The sequence below is a fragment of the Danio aesculapii genome, chromosome 14, assembly GCF_903798145.1.
Source record: "Danio aesculapii chromosome 14, fDanAes4.1, whole genome shotgun sequence".
In the NCBI taxonomy this organism is placed as follows: Eukaryota; Metazoa; Chordata; class Actinopteri; order Cypriniformes; family Danionidae; genus Danio; species Danio aesculapii.
In genome coordinates, this window is record NC_079448.1 from 32,621,104 (window position 1) to 32,647,530 (window position 26,427).

The window sequence follows — 26,427 nt, forward strand, 5'->3', positions numbered from 1 at the left end:
TTTCGGTGGGACTCTTGCATGAATAGGCAGAGTGATCTGAGTTGTTATAATGGCGTCGACAAACTTGGTTGGTAAAAAAGGTGCACAACCAACAGGATCCAACCAACAGTATTTGAGGTTTTCGCTAAAATTACCAAGTACAAGCATGAAAGATTTGAAGCAGTGTACTGACGCTGTGACACCTTACCTGATAGACTTCACCACTGATGTATTCCAATCTCTTTCCCACTGTGGCTTTGGTTTGTTTAATCTAGATTTTGCTTGACCAGAACTGCTCCAATTAGTTTGTAAACTGTGTTTCGGCTATCCAGCAAGGCAAGCTCCTGAAGAGGAATGGCAGATGAGAGAGAAAATTTTGATTTATTGCCATTTCAGCTTCTATGGCTATGTCATGGCAAAAAAAGGTCAAGTTTACAACATTTTATAAATCCCACTTTTCTAAAATTATAAAAATATTCTAACAAGTGCAAGTGTGAAAGCGAAAGATTAAAGCAGTGTACTGATGCTGTGACACGTTACCTGATAGATTTGAAAGACTGAAGAGTCAGTAGATAGAGACAAGATTATTTAAATATCACATTTAAAAACTATAGTGAGACGTGATACAGTGGTATATCCTTGATAACTGTCCGACGTGCACTGCTCTCTGGGGTTTTGTGCTCATAGCACCCGCTGACTGCCTGGAGCTCAGACGGGCTGTTCAGAAATGCTAGATAAAACACCAGCGTGGACGTGAATTGTTTTCGTCCTAAAATGCCATCTTAAAACGAAGACGTATTGCTGTAAACGGGGCCTAAGTGTGTATTTTTCGAGAATGGGTTTGCGACGGGGGGCATGGAGGAGGATCGCGATGCCGGCTCAGCATCTTCCCAACAAACACATCTACGTTGTAGCGATGTCTGTACATTGCAGTTTTTTTCAAAGACAACGTTGCCACATACATGCTCACTACATTGTTACAACGTAGACAAAATGTAAGACATGACAAGACTGTAGCAACGTTGTCATGTGACATTCATCAACCGTAAGACGACATTCTTACTACATGTATTAATGTTTTTCCGCCAGTTTATCAATACTGCCTACAATACAGGATAAGCAGTAATAATTTTAAATATTGTTTATTCCTTTTTCCTTTTTAATTTAATAACTGCATATGTAAACTTTAGTGTAAAATGCCACACAAATGTACATAATCAAACTTTATTTTATATTTCACAATATTTAATAAATACAGATCTAATTATAAGCAAACAGTTTAAAATAATGTTTAGATTACATTAAATAATTAACACTGGGCATCGAGGCTCTGGACTGGAGAATACAGCAGCCCGTGAAGCGCAGCCGAACACCAGGTGTAGTTGTTGGTACGGAGAAAGCAGTCAGAGAAGGAAACAAATCCAACAAGGAATCCAGCTTCAGAGATGGATCCACAGCAGACACCAGTCAAAATAGGCAGTGATCAAGGACAAATCAGAGCACAGCAGGGCTACACAAATGACCACTGATATCCTATTAAGCAAGAAGAAATAAAAGCAATACTCACGTCTCCTCGGTCCTTGTTGAATGAGATGCTGAATGGTCTGTCGAAATTTAAACTGATTCATTGATGACGAGTTAACTGTGGTCGCCCATGCAGGCTAAGCACAAAGCAATGGCCATTTAAATGGCAACATTGTGACACTGTTGTGACAACCTGTCAGCAACAACGTAGATCCTCATCCTTTTTACAAGGTTTGTACAAAGTTGTAGGAAGGTCATTACGTTGAGGCAACGTTGTATGTTTGTTGGGTTAATGTCTATCAGCCATCTGCGAAGGACGATGACATCGTCTATCGACCAAACCCTGATCTGTGTGCATATATACCCTATTCGTGATAACTTAACACTTATTCAAAAGCTAAGCTAATGATTTTTTTCAAATATTCAGCTTAGACCTTCATCACAAAATACCCCAACTTGTGGATTAGCATGGTTTGACTCACTATCAGTATGTCTAAATGAACAGAGCAGGACACCAAACATAAATAATCAAGATTTATTGATAGCCAAATAGCATCAAACAAACAAACAAACAAACAAAAGGCCTACAGAACAGTTAATAGACATGTGAAGAAGCATGTGTTATTAGCAGGTGCAATCAGTCTCTGAGTTTCGCTGGAAAAGACCAGTGTCCCAAACAGAATTATGGTCGACCTAGGCCTTGGCAACAGCCTGACCCTGAGCCCGCTGGTACTCCTGCTGGAGGCTGGACAAAACCTCCCGATGCTGCTCAGACTTCCTCTCCATCTCCTTCAGTAAAGTCTCATAGCGCTGACTGAGATGAAGAGCAGAAAAATACTCAGTTACATTAGAATCAAATGCAGCATCACCATCAATGAAACATGTGATATGAGCTGGCATCAATCATACTTACATTTCACCATTGATGTATTCCAATCTCTTTCCCACTGTGGCTTTGGCTTCATCTAGATCTTGCTTGACCAGAACTGGTCCAATCAGTTTGTAAACTGTGTTTTGGCTATCCAGCAAGGCAAGCTCCTGAATAGGGATGGCAGATGGGATATAACATGATGAATGTGTATAGTAGGGCTGCGCAATACACTGCCTGACAAGAGTCTTGTCGTTGATCCCAGTTGTAAGAGCAACTAATAATAACTTGACTTCTAGTTGATCATTTGGAAAAGTGTCACAAGGTAGATTTTTCAGATGAATCATCTGTTGAACTGCATCTCCATCATCACAAATACTAGAGATCTATTGGAACCCGCATGGACCCAAGAGTCTCACAGAAATCAGTCAAGTTTGGTGAAGGAAGAATCAAGATTCGATGTTACATTCAGTGTGGGGCGTATGAGAGATCTGCAGAGTGGATGGCAACATCAACAGCCTGAGGTATAAAGACATTTGTGCTGCCCATCACATTACAAACCACAGGAGAGTGAAAAATTTTAATTCTTCAGCAGGACGTGTTCCTTCTCATACTTCAGCCCCCACAACAAACTTCCTGAAAGCAAAGATGGTCAAGGTGCTCCAGGATTGGCCAGCCCAGTCACCAGACATGAATATTATTGAGCATGTCTGGGGTAAGATGAAGGAGGAGGCATTAAAGCTGAATCCAAAGAATCTTGATGAACTCTGGGAGTTCTGTAAGAATGCTTTCTTTGCCATTCAAGATGACTTTATTTATAAGTTATGCGAGTCATTGTAGAGATGTATGGATGCAGTCCTCCAAGCTCATGGGAGTCATACACAATATTAATTCTTTTTCCACTCCACCATGACTTTATATTCTAAACTGTACATTATTTCTGTTAAGTGACAAGACTTTTGTCTAAGCAAAGTCAGACCTTCTTGTCCTAATTAAATAATTAAAAATCAAAGCATGATCATATTTTATTTTGGTAAATTAAGCGTAATCTAGAGGCCTTTGCCACTTCTGATACCAAATGATCAACTAGAAGTCAAGTTATTATATTTTGTTCCTAAAACTTGGATAAGCGACAAGACTTTTGTCAGATAGTGTATATCATTTCAGCATCGATATCACAATGCGCGCATCTGCAATAGTCCCACCGCAAGACCTGCAATGTTGAGTCTGAATTACAGTTGACCAGGAGCCACAGAACACATCTGATTTGTGTCACTGCTAAGTTAAATCAGTGCATGTGTTTTAAGGCCTTTGACTGAGCATTTCAAGATAGTTTGGCCACAAAATAGTATGATGATGTAGTATGTATGTGTAGATATAGTATGATCATGTGATAAGGTATAACTAAAATTAATTAAAGTTTTTCTTACTTAGAATTTTTGTCTTGTTTCTAGCTCAAATATCTACATATTAAAATGAAAATAGGATTGTTAATTACCCCATTGGCAGATAATTTAGCATGTTTTAAGGGAAAAACTCTTAATTTTGACTTATTTCTTCTCAACGTGAAAACAAGAATATTTTTACTTGATCTACAAGATGTTTTATATATTTGGACAAGAATCGAGACAAAGCAAGAAAAAAAATATATTTTTAGCATTGTCATTATTCATTTTCTGTACCTGAATACTGTTAGACTCCCTAGAAAACAAATAGAAAATAGTGCTATTCAAACCATCTTGTGAAACTGTATACATATCAGAATATTTATCACAGAAAAATATCGCAATATCAGATTCTTCTAATATCGTGCAGCCCTGTATAGATTTAATCATACACTCAAAAAAGGATTTTTGCTACATGTTCAAACCACTTAAAATTAGTTAAATCAAGACAATTATTGTGTGTTTTTTGGGACAACTTAATTGTTTTATGTTCAATCCACTTCAATATGTAAAAACAATCAAGTTAACTTAATCAGTTTGTGTTAGGACAACATAAGGCAATTTTGTGGAACCCAGCATTTTTTTTTTTTACAATCAAACCATATTATAACTGAAATGTAAACATAAAAGATATAGAACAGTCCTATACTTACCTCCTTTACAATGTTATTTTCAGTCAACTGTGCCTCCAGTTTCTGTCTTGCTGACATACTTTTACTGACATCTGTGAAATAAAATGCCAAGTTAGTCTCTAAGAGATACTATACAGAAATCAGAGCTAGGAAATTATGCCAGCCAACACATTTTATATAAACAATAACATTAGACAATAATAACATTTAAAAAATGCTATATTATTACAATATAAAAATAACATTTATATAAGAAATTGCTGTGTTTTTAGTAAGGGAACAAAACTTTTATTTATTTTTTATTTTATTTATCATTATTAGAGTTTCAAAATACACATCACTTTACTATAGGTTTTTATGAGATATAACTACATGCGTCAAGAACCATTTATTGCTAACAGATGTCCTTTTAATATTTTAATACAATATAAAGATATCTTTATGTTAAAAGCTAAACCGTGTTACATTAGAATGTGTTTTATTTTTACACTATATCTTACACTTTTGGGACAATGTTTTCTGAAAAACATGAATAAATATGTCTATTATTTTAAATACAATTCATACACATTATAGTGAAAGTTTACACAATTACACAGTTTACAATACACTGGTCAGTTTTGTAATATGTAGTAATATTTTCATTTTGCTTTCCATGAAATATTCTAGTTTTAAAATATTTGAGCAATCGTGAATAATAAAATCAAAATGACATATTTTTTTATATCAATAATATCTATTTTTAATTAAAAATCTAAATTTCCCTATTAGTTATTTGTAGATTAAATTTGGTGTATTAATATAATTGTCATGATAATCTATAATATTATAATAAGCTACATTATAATCATTACTGGGCAGTACGATGGCGCAGTGGGCAGCGCTGTTGCTTCGAGAAAGTTGCCGGTTCAAGTCTTGGCTGGGTCAGTAAGAATTTCGGTGTGGAGTTTGCATGTTCTCCCAGTGTTGGCGTGGGTTTCCTCTGGGTGCTCCGGTTTCCACCACAGTCCAAAGACATATGGTATACTTTAGGTGAATTGAATAAACTAAATTGGCCATAGTATATGTATGTAAATGAGTGTGTATGGGTGTTTCCCAGTGATGGGTTGCAGCTGGAAGGGCATCCGCTGTGTAAAACATATGCTGGATAAGTCGGCGGTTCATTTGCTGTGGCGACCCCAGATTAATAAAGGCCTCAAGCCGAGAGGAAAAAGAATGAATGAATTATCATTACTGAAAGATTTAAGGGTATTATTTATGTTGTTTTTATTTCATTATATAAAACAATTTATTTAAAAGTAATTAAATTTATTCCAATTTAGTTAAAACTTTAAATTATTCAAAGATATGTTCAAGGAAATGTGCAAGTGTACACTGGTATTAAATTGGCTATATGAACATTCATAATGGTGTTACTATAAATACCAAGAACATTAATTACACAATGAATCATTAAAAAGGATTAAATACAAAAATAAAAGAGTAAAAGCCTTTTTACAACGTTCAATAATGAGAATTTGCTGATTGAATAAATGTGGATTTCGTTTAAAATAGCTTTGGGTAGCTAAATCAAGTCCAGCTAGAACATAACTGTGAGATTTGTACTGTATCAGAGCATTGTAATATATAGATATTAAACATGCATACAACTCATTACTACAAAATACGTTAAAAATATATCTTTTTAATGAACATAAAGATGCACATGTAGAGAGTGCTGGAAGGATTGCTAACTCAGAGCTTTTCGTGTTGTACCTTTCTGGAGTTGTTGATATTTCTCCAACTCAGCTTGCAATTTCTTCTGAATCGCTTCAGCCATCACAACTGCTATTCCAATGTCTGACTTCTTAATATTGCTAACCAATAACAAAACACGATATTTTATGACAAATGCAGACAGTCAGCAGCACACGATTCATGCACACAGTGTGAGGCGCACGGGATATGACGTCATATCGTTGCGTCATATGGGGGTTTCAAGAGCTGATAAAAAGAGTCACTTCGCCATCTAGTGTTTAATAAAAATGTATATATATAAGTCTTAGTATTACTTTCATTTACACAGCTTTACAAAATTTTCTCCATAGTTTTACTTACCAGATCCAAATTCAACGCATCAGTTAATATGATTTTTGGATTATAACGATGAATACATTTTCGCCAATATTTAAAAGCGTAGTACCTCTCCTGTCCGTGTGGTGTCAGTCTAATCCTCTTCCTGCAAACCCTCTGTAGTGACAGTCAAGGCAATATGGCAGCGCGCATGGTTCAAATACTAACGTGAAGGTCTTTTTCGGGTGTGCGCGACCACATAGTATCATACCAGCAGGTAAAGTCAGTTATATATGTTTCTGCAACACAATCAAATGTATTGTCTGTTTTAAATCTGCACCTTAAGCTGCGTTTTAAATATCTGTTGGGTAAAATGGTGTCATATTCGTCTATTAACGTTACGAGAATGAACCATGGTTTTAATAGTTACGTGTATTCATAATTTATTTTAGTCGTAATTATTATTGTTTGTATAACTACAGTATTACTGCAAACAGTACAGCTGAGCTGTGGTTAGTCCAGCGCATCCATGTTGATTTGAGGTTACCATGCAATTATTAACAGCATTAACCAGGTTTTTGTGGTAACACCATGGTTAATTTTTTTAATAAATCTCATGATTTTTATCTTAAGTTTTATGGATATTTTATTCTAGTATTCTTCTCGTGTTTCTTCCAAATTATTTTATTATTGTGAATGAAAAATTTTAATTTTGTAAAGACAAGCAAACCAAAACTACCCACCATTTAACCATAGTATATAAACGTGTAGTAAGACAAATAAAGTATCTGCCAAAACACAAACACACCCCTTAGTTAATTTTCATAAGAGCAGGAATGAAAGCATGGTTACTTTTCTTAATAGAAGTCATGATGTTCTTCTTAAGCTTTATTTCTAATGCTAGTATTCTTTTTTGTGTGTGTTTCTTCAAAAATATTTTATTCTTTTAAATGAAAGTTAGTAATTTTCTAAAGATAAATTAACCAACAAACTAAAATTAACCACAATTTAAACATAGTATCTCTGGTAAACCTTTAGTTACACATATACATCTGCTGCGTAAAACAAATGCTGGATGAGTTGGTGGTTCATTCCGCTGTGGCGACCTCAGTTTAATAAAGAGACTGAGCCAAAAGGAAAATGAATGAATGATTGAAATTCTATTGTTTAATCAGGCAGTCATTTGAATGTAGCTATTTCTGCTGTTTTCTAAAATGAACCTGATATCTTTGCTGTGAGTTGAATGTGTATTATGAAATGTGTTCATGGTTTTAGAGTTATGACAGAGGTTGTGTCACTTTGTAAAAGTCATATAAAACATTTGTATGATGATTAGGCATGGGCCGGTATAAGATTACGACAATATGATAACCTTGGATAAAAATATCACAGTTTCACGGTATCAGGGTATTGTTTAGATTACTGATCTAAAATATATTCTTTGTAAATGTCTGAGTAAAAAACCAAAAGTTTTTCCCCTTTGAAACAATATATTTTAATTTAAGAAACATTTTCAATATTTTGGAGCAGTAAACATGTCAGGCTATATAATGAAAATGAATCATTAACTACTGCTGTCTTCATTTGTTTCGAAAACACAGATTTCTTTACAATTTAAATGGCGTCTTTGATATGTTTTCTGCTGGAGATACTGTTGTTAAAAAAAAAAGTTAATAAAAAAAATCTTACACATACTTTAGGAACGGTATTACAGAAAATTTTTGCAGTATTAAAACCATGACTTTTCCAAAGCGCGGTATACCTTGAAAACGGTTATCGTCCCATGCCTGATGATGATTAGTCCCCTGAACCTGCAATTTTAGTTGAAGAAATCACTTTTTTAGACACTTTATTCTCAGTTGTTTTGGTTATTACTGGTGGGGGCGACACGCTAGCTCAATGATTAGCACTGTCGTCTCACAGCAAGAAAGTCGCTGGTTTGAGTCCCGACTGGGTCAGTGAGCATTTCTGTGTGGAGTTTTCATGTTCTCCCCTGTGTTGGTGAGGGTTTCCTCCACAGTTCAAAGACATGCGGTATAGGTAAATTGAATAAACCATATTGGCCAAGAGCTAAACAGCTCATTACTGATGTTGTTATAAACACTTGTAACAAAGATAAATGCTGTTATTTCTGACACATGCTTTTCTGCTGGACATTACTCTGTATATATGTTGAGGGAAAAGTGCCTTTAAGTTTATTTGATTTCTTTTATTAAGCTTTATTTACAACTCTAGCCATTTAAAGGACTCTCAGTACATCCAATACGTTGGCAGGCCTGCCGAAATCATGAATTTTATATTTATGAACTGTCAGTCAAAAAATTGTCAACATAATTATTACAATTATTTGTATTATTTGACTTTTTTAAAAAATCTAAAACATAAAATTTTTAAAAATGTAATTATATGAAGAGTTTAGATGCAAAACCCCTCTAGGTGCCATCTAGAATTTTCTTCTACAATGAGCATTTTTCTCTGCCTCTTATGTTTATATTCAGTTATTTCATGTTAAAATCAATAAAAAAAATTTAAAAAATTGCCTTAAAAGTTAAATGACTGAATCAAGACATAGAACACCTGAGAAAAATGCAAATTATAGAAGAAAATGTCATATGGCACTTAGACATTTTTTTGCATCTGAAATCTTCATATATTCCCGTAAAGTTGTGATATTGTTAATATATTTATATTGTTCAAGTTTAATCACTGTTCTTGGCATTAACACTCGAGCCCAGCATATTATATTATATTATATTATATTATATTATATTATATTATATTATATTATATTATATTATATTATATTACATTATATTATATTATAATATATTATATTATATAATATTATATTGTATTATATTATATTATATTATCTTTCCTTTATTTGAATTATACAATTCACAATTATCACATAGTTACCTCTAGGGCTGGGCGATATGACAAAAATGCTATCAATAATTATTGAACGATAACGATATATATTTCGATATAAATTGTTAATGCTTCCAGATTTAAAAGAGTACCCTAACAATGACTCAAGCCACAAAAGTTAGAAAGTCCATTAAATGACATAGCATATTTATTATAAAATATCTTTTTAGTGGACGAAAATTTGGTACGTCTTTGATATCAACACACTTTTAGATTTCCATTGTTGTACATTTCTGCTGACATCAATATAGAGTAAAAAAGTCCAGAGCTAGTTATTGTTATTGACAAATTTTATCACAATTGGATATAATATAGTTTATTGGCCCAGCCCTAGTTATCTCTAATAATTGTTTTTATATAAAATAACCACAATGGTTAGTACCCAACTCTAAAATCCATCAAATGCTTAATAATAATAATAATAATAATAATAATACATTTTATTTAAAGGCACTCAAAGACACCATGCAATAAATTAAGAGCAATAAAACAACAACAGAAATAATATGAAAGTATACACAAAAATAGTTAATCAATGTTTGATTAATGGCCTAGATGTTTGCGAATAGTCAGTTACACAACAACTTCTGGGACTTTAAGAGTTTAAAAAAATATATAAGCAAAACATGTGGCTTCAGATGATACATGAGGTCTTGTGAAGCAAAACAATCGTTCTTTGCATCACACTTAATATTACTATCTTTAATCCACAACCTTTTTAAATCGGTTCATTTGAATCTAATCAGAATGTTTGCGATAATACCACTGTAATATATTCCACATTAGTGCTACTCAATGTCATTTGAGAATTCCCACCTTGTTCTAGTTTGCAGTTGTAAATTAGGAGGTAGTTTAGCTCTTTGCTGAGGTTATCACAAATTGCACTCTGCGGTCTTGTCAAAATCAATATGCACCTGGAGGGTATCAGAGGAATTGAGCTGAATTCTGAAACTCCAGCCCGCCTGCTGAATTGTGCCATGTTTGGTGCACCATTATTTCTCATAGAATGGAGCAGGACAGAATCTCTGCTGCTTTTCAAATCATTTGATTGCTTTTAGTGAGAAAATGTATTCATCCGCTGTTGTACACAATCAGCTTCTATTAGAAAACAGCAGCTCGTCGCCTATTGTGAAAAGCAATTTTCTCATATCGTCCGATTTTTGAGAGCTGGTAAAAGAAATTAAATCATTTTACCAGCCATTTCTGCTATGCGTAAATGTTTAATACACTATCCCACTCATTTATTTTCCGGGTTTTGTCTACTTTGCGAAAAACCAAGAAATGCTGGTTCAGCAGTATTTTAAATGGGCTATTCTTGCCTCAACAAACATGTTGTTTTCCCATGTCTGTGAGTTCAATTTGTCTCAAACCAGAAACAGATGTATCAAGAGAGTGAGAATCCAAATGAACTGGCTGGCTTTCAAAAGTCGGGCCGTAAATCTATATATGTAAATGTGAAGCTGCAGAGGGAATGATTTTGAGGTTCTTAAATCACTTCATAAAGAGAGTCCTGTCTCTCTTTGTCGTCTTATACTATGAATGATGTAGCCCCGCTAATGCCGTTGACTCCCTTGAGTGTTTCACTTCACTACACCTGCTTTTATCCCACGTTGAATTGGAGTTTGATCAGAACAGCATTCGCTCGGTCTCTAAGGTTTCTCTTGTACTATTGCTTTCTCTGAATTTGCATTAGGATATTAATTCATTTTACCGAGTCTAGGGATTTTTTAACATTCCAGTTTTTCTTTGGCCAAAGGACAAAATGCTCCAGCAGTGAAATAAATAAATAAACCCGGGCCACATTCATTTACTGCTAATGGTATATTGCCCTATTTTCCCGGTGCGATTTAAAATCCCAGAGCTTGGCATTTCTATTTTTTATCATTGTTATGGGCCAGATACTTCAGTGTAAAACATTGCAGCGATTAATTTCCGGGAGCCAATTGTTCGTATCTACTTCATTATTCTCTGTTGAAACAAAGTAGGGAAAAAAATCAAACAGCACTTTGGCTAAAGATTAATGTGCAGCAAACCGATGCTGATGGACTGCACAGTGGTGGTTTCAGTGTTTCCAGGACATTAAAGGAGGAATAGTTCACCCAAAACTGAACATTTGTTCATTATTTACTCATCGTTCACTTGTCAAGAAACTGTTTGAGTTTCTTTCTTTTTTTTCCTCGCTGAATGCAAAAGAAGTTATTTTGAAAATTGTTGGAAATCTGTAACCTTTGGCTTGCGTAGTATTTGTTTTTCTTACTGCTAATGTCAGTAGTTACATTTTTTTTTAAATAACTTCTTTTGTGTTCAACAGAATAGTGAAACTCATAAAGATAGAGAGTAAATAGAGTACATTTTAATATTTTGGGAGAACTGTCTTTTAAAATTACACTATAATTGTAAATATAAGACAATTTTATAACAAACAAAGCTGAAGATCTGAAGAAGTCTGAAGATTAGAAATCAATCCATGATAAATTGGGTCAGCTTTATGCTGATGATGTTGTGTCGTCTGTAAACTTAGATATTATTAAATATTTAGTTTTTTTAACAGATCCAATAAATTTTTGAAGTAACTTCTTTTGTGTTTAACAGAAAAGGGAAACGTATAAATCTTTGGATAGAGAGTAAACAGAGTACAATTTTATTTTTGGGGATAACTATCTTTTAAAATTAGCCTATAATTGTAAATGTAAGACAATTATGTAAAAAAAAAAAGATACATTTTTATAGTCTGAAGTATGGCTGCACAATTTATCGTTTTAGCATCGATATCACAATGTGATCATTTGCAATAGTCATTTCGCAGGATATGCAATGTTGCGTTTGTATTATAATTTATCATTTGCACGTGTTTTTGATGCCTGTGATTGAATAATGACTTTAAAAGCATTCAGGTACAAGAAATTGTACCATTTGTGGCCTTAACTACGACTGATTGTATTGAATTATTGTATGTTTCAGTTACTGTATTTGAATACTGTTAGACTCTGGGAAAAAAACACTACTGATTGTATTATAGGTTGTTATGCATGAAAACAACACATGCAAATACAGACTTACAACACTTGCAAATACAGAAATGCATTGCAAATAGCACAGACCACAATGAAAATGTGTCCGTGGACCCCAAAAACTTAATAGATTGTTTATTAGATATTATAGAGATGCAAATATTAAACATTAATTAATCAATCTCTGACTAAACAAGTGCATGAAAATACTCCCAACACATGCAAATACAGAAATGCACTGCAAATAGCACAGACCACAATGAAAATGTGTCAGGGGACCCCAAAAAGTTTATAGATTGCTTATTAGATTTCATGTAGAAGCAAATAGTAAACATTAATTAATCAATCTCTGACTAAACACGTGCATGAAAATACTCCCAACACATGCAAATACAGAAATGCACGGTGACTAAAACAGTCTGGGGACCTTAAAAGTTTATAGATTTTTTATTAGATTATATGGAGATGCAGTCCCAGTGCAGAATCATCCCAATTCATCTAACATTATAAATTCTTTCCAAATAAAGATATTAAGGCAGGTGAAGTTGTATTCATATCGTAAAATAAAAAGAAAATCGTAATCTTAGATTTTTCCAATAGCATGCAGCCCTAGTCTGAATTAATTATAAATTCAGTCAGTTCAGTTCTCTGCTAGGCATGGGCTGGTACAAGATTCTGACGGTATGATAACCTTGAATAGAAATATCACTGTTTCACGGTATCATGGTTTTGTGCTCTAAAATAAGCTCTAAAATATGTTATTTTTAAATGTCTGGGTAAAAAAATACAACTCTTTCCCCATTTAATACAATATATTTTATTTTAAGAAATATTGAAAATATTTTGGAACAGTAAACATGTCAGGATAAACAATTGAAATCGTGACTTCTGCTTTCTTCATTGGTTTCAAAAACACAGATTTCTTAACAACCTGACAAGGCATCTTTGGAGATTTTTTTTTTCTTTGGATATATAAATAAGCCACTGCACTGTTCAGGTTTACAGCATGTTTGGATGTTGGAAACTGAAACTGGTTACCTTGAAACGGATACCTTGAAATGGTTATCATCCCATGCCTCTTCCATACTGAAGATGTGGTGTCATCTGTAAAGTTAAATGTTATTAAATGTTTAGTTTTTTATCAGATGATTTTGTTGTCATTATGACATGCAAATGAAAATATGGTTCATTAAGGTATGGATACTTTTATAAATCCAATGGCATTTTTATTATAAAATATATATATTTTTAAATCCGTAGCTCATGATTAGGCCCACATGGAATATGCGCACAGAAATCTGCTAATTTCTGCAGATTTTTAGCCCGTCATTGAGTCTATGTATTTACCTTTGTAAATGTGTGTAAATTTATATTTATTCAGTTTTTAATTTAATTTCACTAATATTATTGTGATATAATAATAGTAGTATTAAAATGTTCACATGATTTATTTACAATACAGTTTGTGAAGTAATATGTTCTGTCTTTTAGGATATATTATATGAGAGACTTGCTTTGTTTGCCAAATAAGTGGATCTAGATGAATTTGCATTGTAAACATTAAATAAAAGTTAAAAATGTATTATTTTTTATTTCATATATTAAGATTTTAGTTATGATACTCTTAAAATCATTCCAGATTTTTACAGAATCTCAGCAGTTATAGCAAAATATGTCTGACTGGCTCTATTCATTATTGTTTATTATAATACCAAATCATAAAATCAAACCTTCTAAAATGTCAATAGAAGTCATTTTATTGAACTGCAGAGTTAAAATTTTGACATCAGACATTGTTGGAGCGATGGAGGCCAACATCCCATAAAACTATTTAAGATTGGGGGAAAAACTCCTCTCATATGGACATCATCTTTTTTTTACAGTGTGTGTTGAAGTTTTCAGTCAGACTGCATCAAATGAATCAACCATTAGAAATTTATAATGTTTTAATACATATAAAATTATGTAAAAAGCAAACAAAAGTAGCTGATGTTTTCACCAGTGATGATAGTAAAACCGGTCTTAAAAATAATTAAAAGTTTATAAATCAATATAGAGAAATTTAAGGCCCTTAAAAAGTATTAAAAAGTCTTAAATGCTATTTTGCAAGGTATTACATTTTATATAATTTCTGATTATGCAATGTATGGTTGTCTGCTAACGTTTGCCTGAATTGAATCTGATTATATTTATCAAGATGCTGTGTGAAATCAATGAAATCCTGCTATATTTGACATCATGCTGCTTTGTTTATTGCAGTAACCAAGGCAACACTATTATTTCTGCAGTTCTATAGGCACCAACCTGCTGAATTAGCTAGATTTAATAGATTTTTCTTCGGTATATGAAACATTTTGTAGTTTTGGATTGTTTTCTTACATTAATATTTAGTAAATATAAAATATAAGGTCTTTTATAAATGTATGGAAAGAGTCTTAAGAAAGGTCTTTAAAAGGTATTGTATTTCACTCTCTGATTCCTGTATATACTCTGTAATAAGAAATGTTTCTTGAATATTTCTGTCATTTAAGAATCAGGTGATAATGAAAACTGGAGAAAGGATGCTGAAAGTCCAGTTTTGCCATTAAAGTAATGAATTGCATTTTATGATAAGCACACGATAAAAAAAGTTATCATGATAAATGATATATTTCACAATATTGTCATTTTTACTGTATTCCTAATCAAATACATGCAGCCTTAAGCATAAGAGACATTAAAATAGCAGCATATTCCATTTTTTCTTATTTCCTCATGTTTCAAACAAAACATTATTTTTCCCTGAGAATATCAAACATTATCCACAAGCAATTTAATCTAATTTGGAAAGCAGAAGAGTGCTTCAAAGCAGTAAACGCAGAGCACCCAGTGAAGTTTGACAGAACATGCCCGCAGTCCTTGTTCACTCATCCCCATAGTTTTTCTTTTCTTTTATCATGCGTTTAACATCCCAATCACGTAAACAGAGTTGCACTAAATGGAAAAGAAATTTCATGCATGTTTCTTCAAAACAGTCCGAAACACTGCTATTGTAGACGCCACCAAACCACCCCATGAAAAAAAGTAAATTGGTGCCAAACACAATGTTCCGAATAAATTGCTTCAATTCAACTTGAAGGATTGCTGATTGTCCTCTTCTGCTTCTGAATATGTTAAAACGGTTGGACCTCCTGCCAAGAAGTGGAGGTTTACTAGCACCCAGCCTTCCCTGGCTGCCTTTAAATTGATTTGAGCTTCAACATGCTTTCAAAACAGCAAAAAATATGCTTTGGAGAACAGCATGCATGAAATAGAACGACGAAATGAAGGGCAGCATGTGATTGGCATTTTAAAGGAAACCCAGAAAGTCATTTTTAACGCAATGTTTTCGCACAGCTGGTGTTTTCGGAGCCCATGTCTGCCGTTTCTGCTCTCTTTAGATAGCCCGTTTATTCTGAGATCCAAGGCGTTTTGGGGCTTGCAAAATGCTCTCTTCGCTTGTCTCCTTGCGCGCAGATGCGGGGATTAACTTGGCATTAAAACCAATGGCGCATTCCAACGTGTGGCTACCGAGGTGTGTTTATTTCACCTCTGTTCTCATCTCCCTCACATTTATGAATATATAAACAGCGAGGTTAAACTGGGAACAGAGTGCTGTGAATAATTTAGTGCTATTGTTTTCACCTGGGTTGAACAGCCAGTGTGGGACAAGTTTCCTTGTCGCGAATTGCTTGGCCAAAATGAAGTCTCTGTTCGGGTTTAAATGAGCATCTGAGTGCATGATTGGATCTTTAATGCAGTGATTTAATGTTTCTGGCTTGTTAAATGTTTGGCAACATTTCGTTTAACCCTAACTGATGTTGGATGACAAATCTTATGGCTAAATTCCAGAATGGCAATGCATCGGGTTCAAACTGTGAAAGAACACTTCTGTTTCACACATGAATTGACCGCCACTTTGAGATTTAGTGGAATTGACTTTACTGTAGTTCATCTTCAAGTCAGTGACCATATTAAGGATCATCTTCAGCTTTGATTGACTGTGCATTTGTTTTGACAACCTTATGCAATGGTCCAAAGTTTATTTCCATCTACTGTTAAAGTCAAATTTATTAGACCTCCTGTGAAATTCTTTGTCAAATACTTCCCAAATGATGTTTAACAGAGCAAGGAATTTTTCACAAGATTTTCCACAAGATTTTCCTTCTGGAGAAATTACTACTTGTTTTATTTTGACTAGAATAAAAGCAGTTTTTAATATTTAAAAAACATTTAAGATCAATATTATTAGCCCTATTTTAATTATTCATTCATTCATTTTCTTGGCAGCTTAGTCCCTTTATTATGCGGGGTCACCAAAGCGGAATGAACCACCAACTTATCCAGCATATGTTTTACGCAGCCGCAACCCACCTCTGAGAAACATCCATACACACTCACTAACAGTACGGACAATTTAGCCTACGCAATTTATTTGTACCGCATGTCTTTGGACTGTGGGGGAAACCGGAGCAAACGGAAATCCAGGCGAACGCAGGGAGAACATGCAAACTCCACACAGAAACGCCAACTGACCCAGCCGAGGCTCGAACCAGCAACCTTCTTGCTGTGAGGCGACAGCACTACCTACTGTGCCGCTGTGTCGCACCTATTTTAAGTATAATATTTAAAAATGTTCTAATATTTATAATATATATTTTTGATTGTATTCAGAACAAACCACTGTTGTACATTGACTTACCTAATTAACGTAGTTAAGCCTTTAAATTCGGCTTTAAGCTGAATACTAGTATCTTGAAATATCTTACCGTCTTATGTACTGTCATCATGGCAAAGATAAAAGTTATTCTTAGTAAATCAGTTATTAGAAGTTAGTTATTACAGGGTGTCCGCGGGGTATTAAAAAGTCTTAAATTGAAAAAACAAAATTTTAGGCCTTTAAAAAGTCTTAAATTCACTGAAATATTGTGTTGTGTGTCTTAAATCATTTTAAACAGGTCTTAATTTTCCTCTGTCTAAGTAAAGCTACCCAATCGGGCTGACATCCATCCAATCACCAACAATCCATCTTAATAAAACCAGGGAAAGAAAATGAAAAGAAATTACACAGTTCCTCATGATAATAACAGAGCAACATATCCCTTTACCTTATCTTCCATTCATACAAAAAACTATTTACAGAATTAAAGGGGAATTATAATATTTCAGGGGGAATTATAATATTGATAAATAGGCATGAAATGAGGTTTTATAACAGAAATGCATCAGGTTGAATAGAAGTTATACTCAATCAATCAAGATGAGTATATCATCTTAAATAGAAGTTATACTCAATCAATTTGAACCAAAAGCCAACAAATATATATTTTTGGTTGCTTATGTAATTGTCTACACAATAAATATACTTATAGCAATGTTAAACTTGTTAATTAAAAAATATATATGTTAAAAAAAAGTAAATAGAGTTTTCTTGTTTTGACACATTGAAGTTTATCGCTAAGAAATAATTACTTTTTTTTTGTGTCAAACCAGGCCATTAGAAATAGTCATTAGTGTTTAGCCCTGCATAAGTCTAAAATTTAATTCATAATGGTCTTAAAAACTCTTAAATTTGACTTGATGAAACCTGCAGAAACCCTGTATTAAAACTTGTGTTTAAAAATCTCTGTTATACAAAACTTGGGGAACAATATATAGGGGGCTAATGAGGGCTAATAAATATGACTTCAACTGTATATTTGAGTTAATATTTGGAAAAGATGCTTCAGTGTATGGGCTGACACTGATTGTTGTCAGATACATCAGTGCATCTCTAATGAATGCAATTTGAGTTTTTCATGTTATCGGTCATCAGCTAAATGCTTAAAGCCCAATAACTATTGACCTTATGAAATAGAAACATATCACATCTGCATAATGTTGACCTTTTTACAACCCAATGCAGTGTCAGAAAGTTTATTTCCGTCAAGGTCTGCATTCATTTTTGGAAGAGAGGCATCATTGTTAATAACTGTCGGCAGATACTTCTGTGCACTTCTAGAAATAATGAATGTAACTTGAGTGTTCTATGTTAGCTGTCATCAGCAAATTGTTTAAAGTCAGCCAATAACCAGCAACCATACAGTACATGCCCACCTCACCCCCATTACAATCATGTTTCCTTGGCAATCATTCATAGCTCGCACCCGCACTGCATCCATTCAAAGAAATACATTAGGGATGAGTTCTAAGTGGCAAAAAATAAATAAATAAATAAATCGGAAGAATCAAGCAGCTTAATATTGCAAGTGGTATCCATATTGTTACACAATGATGAGCAACTCTCTTTTTAATTAGTAATTAATACATATTTTCACTAAGGTGTTTTAAATGAAAGATCATTTTCTTTCTTGTTCTGTCATCTATTTTCAGCAAGTGTGCTTTAGGTAGCATAATTTCGGATTATCTTTTTACTACATGTTTTGAGATTATACAATCTAATTTAAATAAACAATTGCTCAAGCTAGCTAATATTTATTTACTCCAGCATATCAGCTCACTCCACTTTAAATCAATTACTGTATTATCAGAATTGATCGGTATACAGTTGAAGTCAGAATTATTAGCCCCCTGAATTATTAGCCTCCCTGTTTATTTTTTCCCCAATTTCTGTTTAATGGAGAGATTTTTTTCTACACATTTCTAAACATAATAGTTTTAATAACTCATTTTTAATAATTGATTTATTTTATCTTTGCCATGATGACAGTAAATAATATTTGACTAGATATTTTTCAAGACACTTCTATACAGCTTAAAGTGACATCTAAAGGCTTAACTAGGTTAATCAGGTTAACTAGGCAGGTTAGGGTAATTAGGCAAGTTATTGTATAATGATGGTTTGTTAGACTGTAAACTATCGGAAAAATATATAGCTTAAAGGGGCTATTAATTTTGACCTTAAAATGTTTTTAAAAAAATTTAAAACTGCTTTTATTCTAGCCAAAATAAAACAAATAAGACTTTCCCCTGCAGAAGAAATATTATCAGACATACTTGCTCTGTTAAACATCATTTGGTAAATAATTAAAAAAGAAAAAATAATAATTCAAAGGGGGGCTAATAATTCTGACTTTAACTGTAAGAAAGACGTTATTATACACTTAGTTCAAGAGTAGGCACTGAGGTTCACCCTATTTTACCAAAGTCCACCCACTTTAAAATTTCTGTCCTCCCCCCTGTTGTAAACGCTCATACTTTTTTGTCACATCCATAACACGTTTATTTTTCTGATCCCACAACTCTGTGGTTAGTTGTTTTGAAAAATATAACAGATGTTTCAATATAATGTTAACAAATATTTTATGTGTTTATGTTTTAAGTTTTTACTGCAAAAGTCACATCCATAAAGCTGGAATTGCTACAAAATACTCTCAATCAATCTAAAATTACAGTTTAGAATAGTTGAGTCAACTTTTGAAATTATATTTATATTGCAATCTAAATCGCAGACAAAAACAATTGCATTTATGGATGCAACGATTATAGATTTTGGTTTTACGATTATAGTCTGAGGAATAATCACGGTTTCATCGTTATCACGATTATTATACATTCATTCAATTCAAAACACTACTAGTTTATAAATTCACATTAAAATTCCTTATGTTTTAAAGTATTTTTTTTTCTGTTTAGTAACCAATTAATACAGCACAAAATAATAATAAAAACCAAACAATAGTCCATTTCTCTCTGGACTTGTGTTTAAATGCCAAAAACCTTTTTTCATTTATTTTAAGTAATAAATTTACACTGACAATGACAGAACAATAAATAAATAAAAATAAGAATAAATAAAAAATATATTTGTCCAATGTAAATCTAAGCTACACATCAGCCAAGTATTTCCCTTTAAAGAGGATAAATGTATTCAGAGTCTGCTGACTGTCTGAAAGGCACTTTTGATCAACTATGTAACAAAATTGTTTGGTATTTTCCTTTTGTATTTTTTTTTCTTTGGAGTAGAAATGTGTATATTCAGCCTGATCTCACAACGAAACGTAAGTATTTCACATTTTGTCAGTTTAGTGGCTAATTCATACGAATTCGTATGAGTTCAATCATACGAAATTGTAGGATTTTAAAAAGGAGGCATGGCACCTAACCCCACCCCTAAACCCAACCGTCATTGGGGGATGAGCAAATCAAACTATATTGTACGAATTGGATCATACGAATTTATACGAATTAGCCACTAAATGAAAAAGTTACGAATTACCGTGAGATTGTGTTTGTATATTAAGTTCTTGCCACGTGACTCGCTGTGATCTTGCAGCATTCTTATAACTAAGTGCACCTGTAAAGCGTGAGCACCGTGTGCACGTCATGCATACGAGAAAAGAATTAACGAACTATAGATGCGACATGTAAACGGCCCTTAGTTAATAGCCTCAACCATAGTTAATCCAGTGAGCGTGCATATGAGCCCCGGTGTACAAGTTTGAAACTTTAAACTAGCACACAGTTGGCATAACTTTGTTTAGTTGCAGCAGTTTTGTTCCGTGCAGAAACTCTGTGTTGAGAAGCCTTTACGATTAATTAACTGTGACGAATTAAAGCACGGTTAATAGTGAAATTGGTTAATCGTTGCCGAACTAATTACATTGTCAGTTTTTTTTCCAAATCATGCAGCCCTAGTGCCTTAATATACAACAAACCAGAAGCATATGTATGAATGAAATAAAGATCCAAACACACACACACATACACACACACACACATGTATCAATTTGCTTAATTAAATCCAAGCTGCAACTTTGAGTTTAGGCAGTGTGTTTGTAATTGCTGGTTCTGCGGTGAGCGAATGTCCATTGAACATGTAGCAGCTTTTATTACATTTGGTCCACATCAGATTATGAGGCGTGGGTTTTTATGACTCGCACTTTCCTCAGCGCATACATTTCAGGCTATTTCCACCACTCAACTAATTGATTGAATCATGTAATTGAATTCAGTCTTGAATGAAAAAGCAGGTTTTGCCCTTGAGTGTGCCACTAATTCCGTGTGTGGCTGGTGATGTTTTTGGTGCTTGGTTGGTTGGTGGCTCCTGTCCAATCTGTTCCATCGACCCTTTGCTGATGTAGACCCGTAGAGTGCTGTAATGGATCAGCAGCGCACAGGGAATCGGTTAAGGCAGCCGAGCACAGAAGCTCCTCCAGTGCTTTGCTTTTATCCCTTATCTCTGAAGGTCCTGAGGTTTCATAGCACTCCGCCTCGCGACTGTCTTCACTCACAGCTTCTCCAGATAAAGCTGCTGTGCACTCCTTGAAGAGCTTTTATGGATTGCCGAGCTTTTGTGTAACTCACTTTTCAACCACTGGGCATGTATTGATTTTCTTGTGTTGAATTTTTAATGAATTAAGGAAACATCAATAATTACTTTTCCCAACAGGGAAAGGGGACGGACAGACGTGTGGCAGGCCAGACACAGAGACAATATGTCTAAGATATCTAAAGCAGCAAAGGCGGTGAAAGAGTTGGATGCTGGAGGACTGATCAAAGCAATCGTACGGTCTGGACAGGCGGCTCCAGGGCCTCCGCTGGGCCCCATCCTGGGACAGGTAAACTTTTTGGAGATCACTTTTGCATCGCTGATTTAATTTTACAGCCTAATCAAATGCAACTTTAACCCGGAGGCTTCACACACAATGACTGAAAATATGAAATCAGCTTCAGTGGGATGTTTGTCATTAATTACCCTAGTATACAGTAAAAATGCATTGGTTCCACACAATTCCTTCATGTTGTTTCAACACAAATCGATTAATTTAACTTAAGTTAACTAAAAAAACTCAACAATTGTGTCGATTCAGCTCATTTTATATTGATCAGTTTAAACAAGCAGCTAGGCCTGTCTTGATAAGGATTTTTTTGTTGTGCAATATATTGTCACAGAAGTTGTTGCGATAATCAGAATCAGAAAGAGCTTTATCGCCAGGTATGTTCACACATACGAGGAATTTGTTTTCGTGACAGAGCTTCTACAGTGCAACAGGATAACAGAGACAGGACAAAAACAGATAATAAATATATTTAAAAAATAAATAAATAAATAGAAGTAGTGAGTGCAAATATACAGATTGACAAGTGTATGTACGTGTTTAATACTATATACAACGTTATATGTGCAGCTGTTATGTGCAAATTGGCATGTAAAGTGTGTGGTTAAATAAGTGTATATGTGTATAAAAGTGTATGGCAAGTAGTGATGTTGGTTCCACAATTATTATCATCAAGTGTTCATGAGATGGATTGCCTGAGGGAAGAAACTGTTTCTGTGTCGGGCTGTTCTGGTGCGCAGTGCTCTGTAGCGTCGACCAGAAGGTAAAAGTTCAAAGAGGCAGTGTGCTGGGTGTGAGGGGTCCAGAGTGATTTTGGCAGCCCTTCTGCTCGCTCTGGATAAGTACAGTTCTTGGGGAGTAGGAAGGGTTGTACCAGTGATTCGCTCAGCAGTCCGAACTATTCGACGTAGTCTTTGGAGGTCGTATTTAGTAGCTGAGCTAAACCAGACAGTTATTGATGTGCAGATGACTGATTCAATGATGGAGGTGTAGATAAGCGATACTATAAGCGATACTATTGTCATGTTAACGATACTGTCATGATGCTATTGTCATGTTAAGATCATTTTATGCCAATAATGCAAATAGCCAGAACACTTTAAAATACTCATCATTCTTAAGGTTATTTAGATTATATAATTTGTTATTAAAAGGTAAATGTCCTATCATATTTACTATTAAATGTCCTATTTTCCCCAATATATCTCCTATTTGTGATAAGTGCAAATCAGAAGAAGCTGATTTAGCTCATAGTTTTGTATTCTGTCATAAAATACAGGGATTCTGGAATGAGGTTTTTAAAGTGCTTTTCAGATGTTCTTGATCTACACGCATATCCTGACCCAGTACTCATTATTTTAGGACATTCTGATCTGTATTCATTGAGCAGTGCATCACAGAAATTCCTAACATATTGTTTGATAACAGCCAAAAAGCTGTTATTATTGTACTGGAAAAATGTTATTCATCCAACTGCTAAACTGTGGCTTGAAGAATTGATATCTGCTCTGCACTTGGAACGAACCAGATATCTTTTAAAAGGCAACATTGGACATTTTCAGAAGATTTGGGTCCCAAATCTGTCACTTCATGGGGAATTATTTTCCCCAAAGCAATGTATAGTAACTAAAAAATTGTTTTGATTATCACTGTATTGTATACTTAGGAGTGTGTATGGGTGTTTCTCAGTGATGGGTTGCACCTGGAAGGGCATGCGCTGCATAAAACATATGCTGGGTAAGTTGGCGGTCCATTCCGCTGTGGCTACACCAGATTAAAGGGACAAAGCTGAATAGAAAATGAATGAATGAATGTATACTTACGGGCTGGGGTTGAGGTTTTTGTTTTGTTTTGTTTTTGTAAGTTTATGCATATCAGAAAATTAATCTTGGAATTTGTGAGTTTTGTAAGGCTATTCAATGACCAAATAAAACGTATTTGACAAAAAAAAAGTGTCCAATTAAAAACTAAAAATGTCCAATTATAAACATTGACACCAGTGAGGTAGATTGTAAATATCATGGTAAAATGGCTTTAACGTTATTTGTGAATTTGTAAATGTATATTGAAAACGCAACACTTATTGAAGTTATTTCCAAGTATTGCACGATAAGTTGATATATTGATTATTGTGACAGGCCTACAAGCAGCAAAAATAATTTAAGTGTACTAAACTTTTTTTTCTTTTCTTTAAAGATCCTGAATTTATGAGGTAATTATAAGCAAGTGCTTAATTATAAAAGTATGATTTCTAGGCTTGGAAAACTGTGGACGTCGTGCCAAGCTCTAAAATATTTCATCAGGTAGAAACTGCCAGTAAAGAAGTTTTTAAAAAAATCATTATCATGAATCTTTATCCAATAAACATGATAAACCAGGGGTCTCAAACTGCCGGCCCGCAGGCCATTTGCGGTCCCCCTCCTCCTCCCAACTGATGTCAAAAATATAGGCTAACAAGATTCGGCCCAACAAAACATATATTTTTGAATCACTATCATTGTCATGCAGTTGCATATAGCCACTTATGATTTTGACCCTCACCTACTGTACTATACTTTCGGCTTACTCCCTGAGCGTGTGGTTGGGAGTAGGCCTAACACACATGAAGATTATTGCTGTGGCTGATTTAAACATTGAAATATATGTCCGTAAGTGCTCTATTTTTACTAAAGCTATTTTTGTAAATATTCAAGGGTCATTTGATTATAATTAGTTTTATACCGCCTGCGTTTGTTGTACAAACACCTCTTCATGGATTACACATTATGCTGGTGTTGTAAATATAATCATTTTGCTAATATTCGATTCAAAGGGTCTCATTTAATAGATTTTCCTCATGCACATTATGTTTTGTATAAAAATGTGCATTAGTAAAATTGTACTGTTGGCTAAATTGAACATGTTAATGTAAATACTTTCCCCCTCTTTATTGTAGTTTTACAAAAAAAGAATGATATAGGAAAACAATTGTCAGTAAAGTCAACAAAGATACCCAAACTTTTTACTGTTGTCTTGCGCTATCTGTGAAAACTTGGTTAAGCACCAATTTATTGGGAAATAATAATAATAATTATTATTATTATTTTTATTATGCCAATTATAAATTGTAGTATTTTTATAGTAATTTAAACTCCCCCTTCAAAATGTACAACAATTAACAAAAAGAAGGAGCTTTGATACTCTAGGGAAGAATGTCTGAGTGCATCAATTACATCAGGTTTAAACTTTTTTTCTTGTGCTTTAATGTTAAACGGCCTACTATGAATTGCCAGTAACTAATATGGCCCCCCCACCAATTTGAGTTTGAAACCCCTGTGATAAACTGTTCTAAATTCTACACATTTAATAGTTAAAAGGTGTGAGAACGCTGTTCATATTGAGTGTTGCAGGGATGATGTATTTTTGTTAGCCAAACTAGGAAATGATTTAGCTTTTTAAATTTTATTTAAAATAGCTAAAAAGCAAAAGTCCAAACATTTAATTTGTTGCTTTGAAATAAAATAACAGTTAACTTTAATAAAATATTGTTTTACAATTTTCTATTTCAGCTAGTTTCAAGGAAATCTCATTTTAATTTAGTTTAAAGGGGCATTTCACTCAAGAATAAACATTTGCTGTTAATGAACTCACCCTCAGGCCATTCATGGCAAATGAGACTTTCTTCAGCAGAACATAAAAGAAACAGTGCCTCTTAAAATGATTAATATTAAAAAAGTGAGCGGTTAACCATCATTTACAAAATTACTTTCAATCCACATCTTTGGCAAACAGTCCTGAGCATATTAAATAATTAAATAAACTAAATTGGCCAGTGTGTGTGTGTGTGTGTGTGCGTGTGTGTGTGTGCGTGCGTGCGTGCGTGCGTGTGTGTATGAGTGTGTACGGATGTTTCCCAGTACTGGGTTGTATCCGCTGTATAAATCACATGCCGGAATAGTTGGTGGTTCGTTCTGCTGTGGTGACCTCTGACATAAGAGACTAAGCGGAAGGAAAATGAATGAATTAATGTAGTCCTTGGTTAAACAAAAGTGATAAAAAAGTGATCCCTTTTCTAATGGCGTACATCCTCATCGAATAAACTACAGCATAATCATTGATATGCTGCTTGAGTTCAGAGCCTAAAGTTAACTCTCTCCAAGCACCAAATTTGAGTAAAAATTTGCAGTGAGTATATCAAATGGTGTCACCAGTTGGAAGATTTTTTTTAATGTGATCGCTCACCCAAACAAGTGATGGTTCATCCAAATTTACTCGCCCTGCAGCCATTTAAGATGTAGGCTGATGTTTTTTTTTTTATCCCAGCAGAGCATTAAACAACATTCTTAACTGAAACGCTTGACAGTCTGGTGATTCATAAAATACAAGTCAGTGGCTACTGGCATTTTGAAAGATCAAAACCAAATGTTT

General features: G+C 34.0%; 2 protein-coding genes across 2 annotated transcripts in view; one reads left to right on the forward strand and one right to left on the reverse strand.

Annotated features, from left to right (window-relative positions):
* Positions 1–2,024: 2,024 nt before the first annotated feature.
* pfdn6 (prefoldin subunit 6) lies at positions 2,025–6,393 on the reverse strand. The gene is made up of 4 exons (XM_056472328.1): positions 6,204–6,393; positions 4,470–4,540; positions 2,417–2,541; positions 2,025–2,317 (listed from the first exon to the last, which is right to left on the reverse strand). Exons 1-4 carry the CDS (start codon positions 6,265–6,267, stop codon positions 2,197–2,199), a joined length of 381 nt encoding a protein of 126 aa, XP_056328303.1. The 5' UTR covers positions 6,268–6,393; the 3' UTR covers positions 2,025–2,196.
* Positions 6,394–6,672: 279 nt separating this feature from the next.
* mrpl11 (mitochondrial ribosomal protein L11) overlaps positions 6,673–26,427 on the forward strand; it is a 71,969-nt gene continuing 52,214 nt past the window's right edge. Inside the window, exons 1-2 of the mRNA XM_056472316.1 lie at positions 6,673–6,777; positions 21,852–22,020. Of these exons, the coding sequence (XP_056328291.1) occupies positions 21,898–22,020 (123 nt within the window). The 5' untranslated portion in view covers positions 6,673–6,777; positions 21,852–21,897. The remainder of the gene's footprint in view (positions 6,778–21,851; positions 22,021–26,427) is intronic.